Raw genomic sequence first — 12,852 nt, 5'->3', positions numbered from 1 at the left:
TAAATGCCAAAAACCCAGGATTGGCCAAAGATATGACAGGACTGTAAGTAAGACTTAACCACCACTTTTGAGCAGAGTAGGCACAGGAATGTTGACTATGATTCACACACCCTAAGAAAAAAATAAATCTAACTTTCCTCTAAAACAGAATTTGTGTGAACATTACAGATTTATCAGAAGGATTTGAAGTCAAGTTTACATTAAGTGCTAGTATCCCTCTGCCTAAAATAAGGCTGGCAGGTTTAGCTCCACAGTCATGAAGAATATGTCACAAAGTAAGGGAATTACTCATTTCATACATCCCTTCCCTATTTTGGAGATGCACAGAAATAGATATACACATAACAATGTCTGATAGGCACGTAACTAGAATGTGCACTCAGATATGTGAACAAATAATTACATCCACAAATAAAATTATATTTTAAAAATGTTACTTAAATAGAAAATTCTTAACTCCAAGAAGTGTCTCATCTTGTATGTATTCAAAAGAATCTTGAATTAAACTGTGAAGTTCCACAAGCTGACTCCCAAGGTAAGTACCTACACCTACTTCAGCTTTAACCAAAAATGTTTTTTTCTTCTATGAATTTAAGTTGGGGATATTTTCTGGAATTTCTGCTCTTTCTCATATAATGCTTTGACTCCATCTGCCAGAACAATATGCTTCTTACTCCTACTCTTCAAGATGTCTCTGTGCTCCACAAATAAAATAAAATGAGAAATTGTCTATAACATCATTTAAGACCAGCAGGTAACAATTTACGAACACTGTTTTCAGCTTTTCTGTCATATGCACATCATAAAAGGCCCTTACTTACCAATTGGAAAATCATTAGTCTTTTTTTTTCTCATGTTCAATAGGACAAGTTTCAAGCACAAAAGTTCAGAAATATAAATTGCTTTTTGACAGATTTGTTTTTCTACCACTACTATTGCCTTGCTCCACAGATGATAAAAATCATTCCAGCAATACATATAAACTGATCCACTTTAAGCGGCTAATCCAAATCCTACTTCAGTCCATTTTTCCATCAGTAGTTAATTTATTTCTGCTATGAAAAGGAAAGTGTATGCCCAAGGGCACTGTAAAGAGTACCAAAGGAAAGGGCCCACCTGCAGCTAGAAGCCCTGTAAGAGTAAACAAAGGCAAACCAGGCTCTCCTTGCTCAAACAGCAGCTTCAGCAACCTTTCTCTCTTACTCAGTTCACTCTTCAGATGTAAAATTCAAGTGGATATTTCTGTAAATATTGTGTGAGCCCTCAGTTATATGCAGTAAATAGATAAGGCATGGACAGACAGACAACTATAGATTTTAGCTATTTGGTCTGAAAATTTGTTTTAGAGATGAGACAGGTACTGGTAGTCAGAAATAAAACAACAAAAACAAAGCTGAGGAATTGAAAAATAAATGCCACAACTCAAACTAAAAAAGAGGAACTGAGAGATCTAGAAAGCTGAGGGAAAGCACAAAAAGCTCGTTGTTATAGGAAGGCTGCTGAGCCTCTTAGCAGGCAAGTTTTGAAGCAGCCAGAATTGAACATGGAATTAATATTTCATTTGCTTGCACTGCTGAAGTTCATTTCATGGAAATTTCCCAGTGCTACCAATAAATGGTTTTTACACCTACACAGTGTTTAAACAGGGACCAAAAAAGAATGACTTTTCAATTGTAAGGTGACTGGCATCACCTCAACCTTAATTGTCACAGACATCTTTTTGAATGTGTTTTTGCAAATGTGGCAAGTAATATGCCTAGGAGTCACTGAAAGCAAAAAGAGAAGGTGATCTACATATAAATAGAACTTTAATTCAGTACTCTAAGTACTGTTTCAGCCACGACAAGCAGTTCTTACTAATGGCTAAAGGAATTAAAACCTCAATTTCTACCAAATCTAAGTTGCAAAATCATTTGAGTCACCTAAAAGCCTTTGCTTACTCATCTCTGCACCTGATCCACTAAAACACAGGGTTTTAGTGGAGTCAAAATATGGATATATAATTTCTAGAATAACTTTTAACCCAACAGAATCTTGAATAAGTGAATAAATGTGGTTGAAAAGATTTTAAGACAAGAAACATTAAGAACCATTACACAAACCTATAGTAACAATTTCAAGGAGCCTCAGCAAGTAAAGGTGAGTTGTTGCTTCCACTGAAAAGAAAAGGGATATCCATCATAAAAATTTAGCCTAGAGATTGCTTAAAAAAACCACGCCAGTGACAAGGAATACACGTACCTGTCAATATCTTCTATTTTCTGCATGTTGAACAGCAGTGATGGCACTATCTTGTCCATGTGCTGAGGTTCCCATATAGTTGCTCGAAGCTCATCATTAACTGCTTTTCGGACCACTCCCTGAATGCCCCTGATTCCAGCAATTCGGATCCTGAGGAAGGAAAAGAGGAGTTACTGAAGCTGAGCAACACAGCACCTCCCAGCAGGGCTCTGGCAGCAGTAATTAAGTACTGTGGAATTCCAGTAGGTTTTCACAAGCAGCAGCTGGGAAAACTGGCCAACCATTAAGATTGTCCATGCTTTCTTTGAACACCTTTAAAGCCAGTAAGGAAGCTGACAAAACAAACAACTGAACAGAAGATGGCCCGTAAGGATAAAGCTGACACTGCTCAATGAAGACTCAAACTTTGTGCATCACCTCTGACAAAATTTCCCTGGATAAAACCCACCAACTCTACCCAAGCAATCATCCATCAGCTGAAACTTCACACAATCTCAGCCTATTCCAGAGCTGAAGAAAAATGGGAAGCTACCACAACACAGCTCAAGAGCACAGCCATGTGATTGTCCCATTAAAAGTTGTAATTAAGGCTAAGGATTAGTCAGAAAAGATCTTCAAAGATTTCTGAAAAATTCACAAGATGGAAAGCAAAGGATAATTCTGTCTACTTAAACCTGATGGACAAAAGGAACCACCACTTTAATTCTAAACCATTTGAATGAAATCAACTGAGAACTAATCAACAACAATGAAATAATAGAAATAAACAAAAATTATGTAAGTTCAAAAAAAGACTTGGTCTATCTGCTAGTTATTGTCATCATTTTATTAAACAAAAATAGCTTGCAGGAGAATCTGTGCAATGACATGAATAGCAAAATACTATTTCTTGAAGTGATAATAGCAAATTATCCATTATAATAAATGGTAGGAAGAGAATTTACTTCCTGAAAACAAGCAGAAGCTAGTACAGCTATCAAATGAAATCAGTATAAGACTCACTAAAATTTTTAATTATTTGTCTTAAAATCCAACCCTCATTTTTTAAATCTTGATTCAGGTATGGACAAAACAAGGCCTTGCTCAGTCAAATTCACTGAATTAAAACATTTCTAAGATGAACTACAGAGGTAACCAAGTTCTGTAATTGTTTTTGTTTGGATTTCATTTTGTAAATACCTAAATCTGTAGCTGCTTGTATCTTAGCTATTTCTGAATGAAGTTTTGTGCATTCAAGAGGAACACAATTTCATTCTAGATCTTTTGAGATAGTTTGAATAGGATTACACACAAAGCAGGAGAGAAGAGGGATGTACAAACAAGGAGAAAATTGCTGCTGGGAAGGACACATCCTTCAGGGAGGAGCTGCAGGAAAACAAACTGTGGCACTTATATAAGAATGGGAAAAATAGAATTCCCATTCATGGAGGCTCTTGAGTTTCACACACATGAGCTACTTCAGATCTAAGAAAACACAGTTTTAATGAGTAATTCTCAAACAGCAGCTTAATATATGCTTTTGCTTTTCATGTAAGTAGCCTTGTTAATATCTCAAGTAAGTTATGAACTTGTGCATTTACAGTAATAAGTGGTGCCTTTCTGGAGAAAATCCACACAATCCAACATGCAGTACTAAGGTAAAATAACACCTAAATATCCTAGGAGTTCTAGTTACCTAAGATTTGCAATATTTGATGCTACTCAAAAAGTCAGACTGTCACTTTCTTCTTCAACTAGCCCAATAAACACCTTAATAAAAGCTGTATTACAGACAGTATTCATGTGTCAACAGTTTTCAGTAATTCCTGCTGAATGACACTTACTCATTTTGTATTTCTGGATCGGGGTCGCGGGAATGACACATGGCACTGAACCGCGACACAAAGAAGTCGTAGCGTCTGTGATATGAAGGTGTGTCTTCTTCAATGTTGGCAAATTTGACAAACTGGAAAAATGAAATACATTTAAAAAAGCTGTTAATACCAATTTTCTAAAATAGAATAATGAGTAATAAGCTTAATTTAAGCTTAATTTAACAAGTAACATGAAGTAACTGCATTAAGAACCCACTTTTGACAACACTTTAGAACTTCAGAGAAGAAAAATCTGAATAGGAGGGTTTTCTTTTTAAAGTCTTGTCACAAGAACTTCATTTAGATAGCTATGGAAGCATGAAACTGTATGAAATGCAACATACTATGCACTATGGAAACATCTAACACTTGAACAGTGAGTCATCAACTGGCAGAATCATTTAGGTTGGGACTGAACCGCGACACAAAGAAGTCGTAGCGTCTGTGATATGAAGGTGTGTCTTCTTCAATGTTGGCAAATTTGACAAACTGGAAAAATGAAATACATTTAAAAAAGCTGTTAATACCAATTTTCTAAAATAGAATAATGAGTAATAAGCTTAATTTAAGCTTAATTTAACAAGTAACATGAAGTAACTGCATTAAGAACCCACTTTTGACAACACTTTAGAACTTCAGAGAAGAAAAATCTGAATAGGAGGGTTTTCTTTTTAAAGTCTTGTCACAAGAACTTCATTTAGATAGCTATGGAAGCATGAAACTGTATGAAATGCAACATACTATGCACTATGGAAACATCTAACACTTGAACAGTGAGTCATCAACTGGCAAAATCACTTAGGTTGGTTTATAAAGACCCTTAGGATCATCAGGTCCAACCATTTCCCTAACACTGTCAAGTCCACCACTAAAACTTGTTTTACAGAACTCCAGGGATGGTGACTCAGCCACTTCCCCAGGCAGCCTGCTCCAATGGTGGTAACTCCTTCAGAGAAGAAATTTTCCTTAATATCCAGTCTAAACCTCCCTTGATACAACTTGAGGCCATTTCCTCTTGTCCTATCTCTTTCAGCTTGGGAGGAGAGCCTGACACCCACCCTGCTACACCCTCTCTCAGGTAGCTGTAGAGAGCAGCCCAAGCAATCAAACACAAATCTGTCACTACCAGGTTACCTAGCAGCATTCTGATGTACCAAAATTCAAGGGAAATAAACTTGGAGGCATTCTGTCAATTCTGTCTAGACAGAAGAGAAAAAAGGAGGAGTCAGGGAATTATAATCCAGTCAACTCTAGTCCATTCACAGAAAAACACTGGAAAAAATGCCAATTTGCCAACATCTACAAAGTCTCAAAAGGGTAAGTAACAGTCAACATGGATTTGTCAAGAACAAATCACTTCAATCCATCTTATTCCTATGACAAGTAAATAACTTTTGTGAATCCAGATGAAGCAGCATCTGTCAAAACTTCAGTGATGCTGTTGACAAGAAATACACAAAATTCTCAAAGGAAAGCTAGAAAAACACTGTCAAAAGAACACTCCCCATAAGAGAGATGTACAACAATTTGGAAAAAAATAAGGAAACACTTGTAAATCATGACAGTACAAAAATATGATTTGAGCTTCACTAGAGACTTAGATGAGCAGACTGGGCTCATCGAATTTGCAAAGAACACTAAGCTGGCCAGAGCTGCAGGCACACCTGATGCCTGGTTTTTGAACAACTGGAAATAGGGCCTGAAAAACCTAGGAATCAATTTGGGAATGGTTATTGCAAAACAGCATTTTAGCCAGAAACAGCTGAATGAAGAAAAGGAACTTAGTCAATGCCAATATGATGGCGTGGAAAACAGAACAATACTAAGATACATCTGCGTTACTCATGGCACCTATGAAGAAACTTTTGCTACCTAATTGGGCCAAGTAAGCCCTTAAATGAAGTGGTGCATCCAGCTGAAACATCACAGACTGAAATGGTGATTAACTGATAGAGTTCTCAAATTATTCAAGAGATGGACAAAGCTTTAGATAAACATCTGTAAAAGAACAATATACACCAAATTACCTAAACTACAGCTGCCTAAAAAGTATCAGTCTTAAAAGGTGCAGAAGACAGCTAAAAAACCTGAATAAATAGTTTTCTTTGTCCAGTGGTAATAAGCAAATCAATAAAAGGCTTATATTGAAGCAAAGCCTAAGTTAGCCATTAAAACCCCTCCTTTCTAAAGTGAGCAGACTGCCTAAAGACATTTTGGATTCTCCATCACAGACAGTTCTAAGAACAGACTACAGAGGGAAATAAAAAGCAAAACAAAACACTGTCAGGAAAGGTCGAACACCGCACTGGTTCTGCCCTGAAGCAGAGTGATGTTCCATTAAGATCCTTCTGCTTTTACTCACACCATTTTTATCAATTCCTAAGCACAGGCTGAGGCATTTCCTTTGTATTTTTCATGATGTAAAACCTGCTTTCATCAGCATGTTACCCACAGATATCCAGACAAGCCCAAAGCATTTTAGCATAACCTACAGCACACTGATTTGTGGAGGGTTTGAGGTTTTCAAAGCTGTGTATTTCAGAAAAAAAAAAAAAAAAACAAACCACCAACCATTTTTTTTCTACTCTTTTGTTTAGTCTTTTTTTCATTTGTGGAGGGTTTGAGGTTTTCAAAGCTGTGTATTTCAGAAAAAGAAAAAACAAACCACCAACCATTTTTTTCTCCTCTTTTGTTTAGTCTTTTTTTTTGTTTTAGCTAGAACAGTTATCCCTTTCAGCTGCACTACCAGTTCACCCTCTAAATGCTACAGGAACAGCTGAAAATTATGTAGTTCATACATTCATAGTACATTCTCAGCTGTTACTGAAAATGGAACAAAATTGTATAGTACAAGTACGTTTTACAAGTCCTTCTGTTAGGAATAGACTGTATTTCAGGTGGTAAAAAAGTGACAGAAGGTAAAATCTAATTCTGTATGGTCCACTGCCACAGACTGAAAGATGATCTACAAACAGCACCCGTGTTTTCCCCAATACAGTGAGTTATAAAAATTATAATTTCTTTCTCAAGAGATCCTGGCCAATGCTTCATATGTACTGTGGCTCCCTAGTTTGTTTCATGGAATTGTTACTAGCAAAACAGACATAGATTTTTTTTTTTTCAGACAAGAATTTCATTAGTTCTTACATCTCAATAAGGTACAAAGGCCAAGGATTTATTAAATCTCCAAACAATATTATCTTAATATTTTCCAGACATTCAAGTGCTCAAGTCTGCAAATGATTCACCCAGAAAACCTCCATAAAAGCATGGAAAATAATGGAAACAAAGTCTGAAGAAGACAGAGCATTGTGGGGAGTGGCTGTGAGAATGAGAATAGTAATTCATGTTGCATTTAGTATCAGCCTTTAATATTATTATTATCTGAAGTACTGATTATTTGATTGACAGGATTTCCTAACAGGTATTAATCTCTCTTAATACACTCTAATAACTGTTTTGTTAACAGAAAGATTTATTGTACCAAGAAACTGCTTTGTAAGAACAAATGATGAATTTAGGCCAAGCAAGTGTCAGGGACTCCCTTGTTCTGAGTACCTCTCCTGTATCAGGGGGGCAGTTTTGCAGCAGGGACACAAATACATGGAAGTCACACCTTTCAAAACAGCATGCACAGTAAGAGATCCAGAAAGGGCAAAGGTTTTTTATGTCCTCATGTGCATAACAAAACAATTTCACCCACTGAACATACAGCATTTCTGAAGCACAATCCAGGATTAGCATTCAGATGACTGAGCATTTAGGCCACAGGAAAGCTGTCTGTGGTAGCAGTTTTGAGCTGTGCACTGTCATCCAGTAAAATGTAAAATTCCATTCCATCATAGAAATTTTAAGGTTTTTACAGTAGACACCAGTCTGTACTTTGCAGTGGTGGTGGTGTTATTGCTGTTAAAGAATATTTTACTCGTAGGCACGTATTTTCAAACAAACTTCAAATATAACAATTATTCAACCTGAAAAGAGATAAAACACTTATGAAAGTCCAAGCACTTGCCTAGGAATTATTTGCAAAGCTTTTGTAGGTGTAAACATTCGGTCACAGTGAATGCTTTCAAGCATCCCATGGTAAACTTATGGAAGTTTTACCAGTATAAGCATCTTCTATATTTTATAATACAGAAGGTACAGAAAGGAACTTACATTGGTAGTAATTTACTTCCATTTATTTTGAAACCAATAAAATTCAATCAGTGTAAAAACATATAAGTCTGTCACAAAGTAAAGAAAAAATGTATTATTTATTCAGAAGATGTTTGTTCCATACTGAGTAGAGAAATTTGGATCATATTACCCGGAAAGAGAGATCATGTAAACCCTGTAAGTAAATCCTAGAAGTTCTCAAGGACAAAATTTCTTCTATGCATTTATGCTGTTTTATCACTATTATGTAGCAAGTACATTAGGAGAAAAATCATAACTTTTAATGGTCCCTGGATGTCTTTAAAGAAGGTCAGTTTTATTCAGCAATAATCATCATGCATCATATTTGAGTTATGTTACTTAAAGTGTCTCCCTATAAGAATACTAGGCTTGACCCGAGAATTATTTTTTTCATATCTGAGCTCCCCAACCTGTCTTCTGCAGCCTGCAATTTTCTCTTGTTTCAAACACAGAAAGACAGTGCTGATATTGGCAGTTACCATTTTTCACAGGCCAAGGTACTGTATTTCATTATTATGAAAGTGTCACATGGGAAGTCATGATCTCCTATAAATGTAAGACTCTTACAAACCACACAGCACAGCATAACGAGAAGTGTGACTGCTCTGTATGCACTACAACAAACAAATGCCAGAAGGACAAGCACTTCAATCTTCCTAAAGAGAAAAGCTTCAAACACTGGATAGATTAATTTTACAAAGACAGTATGAAAATTATCACAAGGTTCTCAGCAATGAAAACTGGCGATTTAGTTAATTTATTAATACCTGGTCACCTGACACTTTCAGTTTTATTGGAATAGGATGGATAATTTCACATTCTATTTTAGTTTGTGCCCCTTGGATAAAAATTCTCCTGAGCACAACATGTACAGTTGTGTAACAAAATCAGCAATGGAATGTTGGCTTACAGGGTCACAGTAGTGTGGCCATGGAACTGCAAAACCAGAGAGCACAAATACCAGTGGGGGAAGCAATACTTAACTTTGAGTGACCCTAAAGGACTTAAATTCTAGCAGATGAAAACACACAGTTTCTAACATAATTTAATAACCCACAAAATGAGAAAAGAGTGTTCTGTGTTAATCTGTCTCCCTGAGATTTAAATCCTATTAAAAAGACAGAGGAGGCATCCTAGAAAAGGAATTGTTCCATTCTGTATTAAATCACTACCAGCACATAATTCTGTATTGGTACATGGAATGAAAGAAGCATCTTGCAATAAGGGTAAGTTTTCATTGCCTACTTCCAGATTAGCAAGCTGCAGACAAGGCAAACAAGTAAGTACCCTGCTGGGAATATGAATTCTGACATAGCATAATTTCAAAGTGTTGACATTTTATACTATTTTTACATACATATGCACTTAATTCTGCCCAAACCAACTGCTTTTAAAAGCCAACGCTAACAAATACGAAATTCTTGTCTCAGGCACTGGTTGATCACTTTTCCACTTGGGAGTCTGTTTATCTTCTTTTAAATTACAAATTATGACAACCATCAATAACAGCCACCTTCTCATACACAGGAAGCTCAACACTGTCACTGATGGGATCATTACTTCACTGCTCCTACAAAGAAACTGCCTTTATAAAAGGAAGCACCCTATCAACTAAAGAAGCATTTGTGGTACATAATTAAAATGTGGTGATACTGGGTTCCACATATTATCTGCTATTTTTCACATGAAACCCCAATATCTTACTGACAAAATACAAAGAATTCACCCCATCAGCATTCCAAATCAGCTTATAAGGTTTTGTATTTAACTGAGTCTTGTAAATACGGATTAAGATGAAAATTTTACTAAATTATGTATCTAATTGTTCTTGACGAGCTGCCCACTAAAGAAATTTTCTGAACCTTTTTAAAAAACTTTAGAAATAGACATAAACTGGATATAGATTAATAGATATAAATTGGATCTCTTATTCCAAAAAATTTTGACCACAAGGTGAAAGATGTATCCTAGTAATAAACACTATAGACCTAAGCAATGAATTTAATTCTTTGTATTTGAGCATCGGAGATATTTTACATGATACTCAGTTACTGAAACTCTGCAAGAAAATAAGACAGAGAAATACAGCATTGTCATAAATTTCTAAGGAAAAGCATACTGCAATCAGCCTTCAGATCCTTAACACATAAGCCAAGGAGATACCACTTTTTCCCACCACATTTTTTCAGTTTCCTGACCAGCATATGCTATGCAAGCACATGGTCTATAAAAACATCTTCCATGCTAGAAAAAAATATTTTGAACCTCACAGACATTAGCAATTTGAAATTTGGTCTATATAAAAAAAATCCCAACACTTATTCATTATATCCACCATTGAATTTTACCATTTTTAAATATCTGCCTTCTATAGATTGATTTACAATTGTATTATTAAAAAAATTAAAAAACAGCTGCTGTAGGAATAAAGCTAACATAATTTATAAATGCAATATATAAATGCAACAAATTAATTATATGTAACCTGAAGATCAGGCTTAAAAATGCATAAATAAAACCCAGTTATTTATTTAAAATAGTCATCTTCAGGTTTGCTTCAAAAACAAATGGACTTTTTGCTATAAATTAAATTAAATTTAAATTCCAAAATTATTTTAAGATGACAAACAGCTAAGTACAAGTTTCATTTTTTGCCCTAAAATATAGGGCACCAAGTAGAGTAAGTTCCACATCCAAAACCAAATACCTGGAAGTCACCAAAACACAATCAGAAGGCAGTGGGAGCTTCAAATCTTTCCAAGCCTTTAAACTACTCAAAGATGTTCTGTACAGAGATTTGCTTCATTTGAAACCCTTTTAACCAATCACAAGAGTCCCTGCAGCCGAAGCAAAATCTGTGAGGCTGAAAAAACCTTAGAGCTTAAGTAAAGAGGTTTGAATTTTACTTCAAAGACATCACTGCCTTTCTATATCAATGAAGCTTTGAGTAGAAAATAATCAAAATCTACTTAGGGCCACAGTCATACTCCATATATTTTAAATGTAAGCATAGTATAAATTTGTAGGGGCCTTAAACTGAATTTCCTAAAAATACTATGTAAAATTTTCAAAGGTTGCCTGACTTTTCACCAGTTTAAAGGCATTTACTTCATATACAACCCATTCTTCTCTTCTAGACAATACCAGTTTGCACTCCAAAGCGGTTCATCAGCTAAAGCACATGAAGCATTATTCAGTCACCAGATCATCTCCTCTTGCTTTTTGGTTTTTGCTTGTTTGTTTATTTCCTTCTGGCGGAGAGAAAAAAGGCTGAATATGGCAGTAAACTTTCTTTGTTAATCTAACAAAATTAATTTAAGAACACAGTAAGGCAGTGCCCTTGGTAACAGACAAGCTGTTACCCTTGTTCCTTCTAAGTCAATACAAATAGACTTGTATCCTTTGTCTTCATTAACTCTAGAAAGCACCTAGGGAAATTAGCAGAGTTAGGCTAAAATAAGGTTTTGGAATGCTGTTGAAGAGCCATAAAAATTCTCTCTCCTCACAGAGTTTCTCCTCTCATTTAGAGAAACCTTTTTTTGGTGAGTTTTATAGAAGACAGACACAAATTATCTCCTAATTCAGGAAGTCCATTAATCTCCTTTACTCACAAAAGACTTAGGAACCAACAGGACTATCAAACAGATTACCCTAAGTGGAGTTCTGCTCAGTAACATGCATTTTGAAATGACACATGCCTTGTACATCAGAGTGGAGGCTGGCACTAACCAATGATTTTAAACAATTGGAAGTGATGCACACTTTGCCATTTGGCAGCCTAGGAAACAAGTTCCAAAGTAACTTCCCTAAAAGGACTTGCCCAGGCATTATTATACAAACAAATCAAAAGAAGCAGGGTAGCCTGGCTCCATGATATTTAAATAAATAAGTAAAATTTTATATGTATAATGAACTATACATCTCATAATCCTCAGTAAAGCTGCCCTGCTGGTGAAGGAACAAGAGACACTTCTACCCTACATTACAGGAAAACTCTCTTTATTTCACCATAACAAGAAATCCTGCTCTGGGATAATATCAGTTTACTACACCCTCCTGTCTTCCTGAGCTGCAATTCCATTTAATTTCATCAACTGGGAGCCAAACCCAAAAGCTCAACAGCTTTACTGATTCCACAAAGAAATCCCCCACTGTTAGCAATGGCAATAATTTACATGAAAAGCAAGTACTCTATACTCATATAAAAGCAATAAATCTAAGTGAAAACAGTCCACATTACAATCCTGGAATTTATGAGATTCCAATTTTACCAGCTGGAAAATATAGCAGTCAGAAGGTAAGTATGACAGAGCTATACTGTTGATTGCACCCATCACTCTAACTGGAAAACCAGATCTCTAAATCTTCATTTTGACACTTTTAGTTATGCCCTTCAAGCCTGGATCTGAATCCTGAAATATTTAAGCTGATAAAACAGTGAGATTGCAACACTCAAAGCTACTTTTCAGCTAACAAGGATCTTTCCATGTAGCTTCACTGCCAGAAAACAAAACACTGTCTTACCTATACACTGGCTCCAGGAGGACTGCTTAAAGACTCTAAACATGAACTCACA

General features: G+C 35.8%; 1 protein-coding gene across 4 annotated transcripts in view; it reads right to left on the bottom strand.

Moving 5' to 3' along the window:
* Window positions 1-12,852, bottom strand: part of EFR3A (EFR3 homolog A) — a 76,590-nt gene that overhangs the window by 37,068 nt on the left and 26,670 nt on the right. For all 4 annotated transcript variants that reach the window (XM_041407596.1, XM_041407599.1, XM_041407598.1 and 1 more), the window contains 2 exons: window positions 4,065-4,186; window positions 2,242-2,391 (listed from right to left, as the gene is read on the bottom strand). In XM_041407596.1, the coding sequence (XP_041263530.1) occupies window positions 2,242-2,391; window positions 4,065-4,186 (272 nt within the window). The remainder of the gene's footprint in view (window positions 1-2,241; window positions 2,392-4,064; window positions 4,187-12,852) is intronic.

The sequence above is a fragment of the Onychostruthus taczanowskii genome, unplaced genomic scaffold, assembly GCF_017590055.1.
Source record: "Onychostruthus taczanowskii isolate IOZ18803 unplaced genomic scaffold, ASM1759005v1 scaffold27, whole genome shotgun sequence".
NCBI lineage: Eukaryota > Metazoa > Chordata > Aves > Passeriformes > Passeridae > Onychostruthus > Onychostruthus taczanowskii.
The sequence above is the reverse complement of the archived record's forward strand: the minus strand, read 5'-3'. Positions and strand labels throughout refer to the sequence as shown.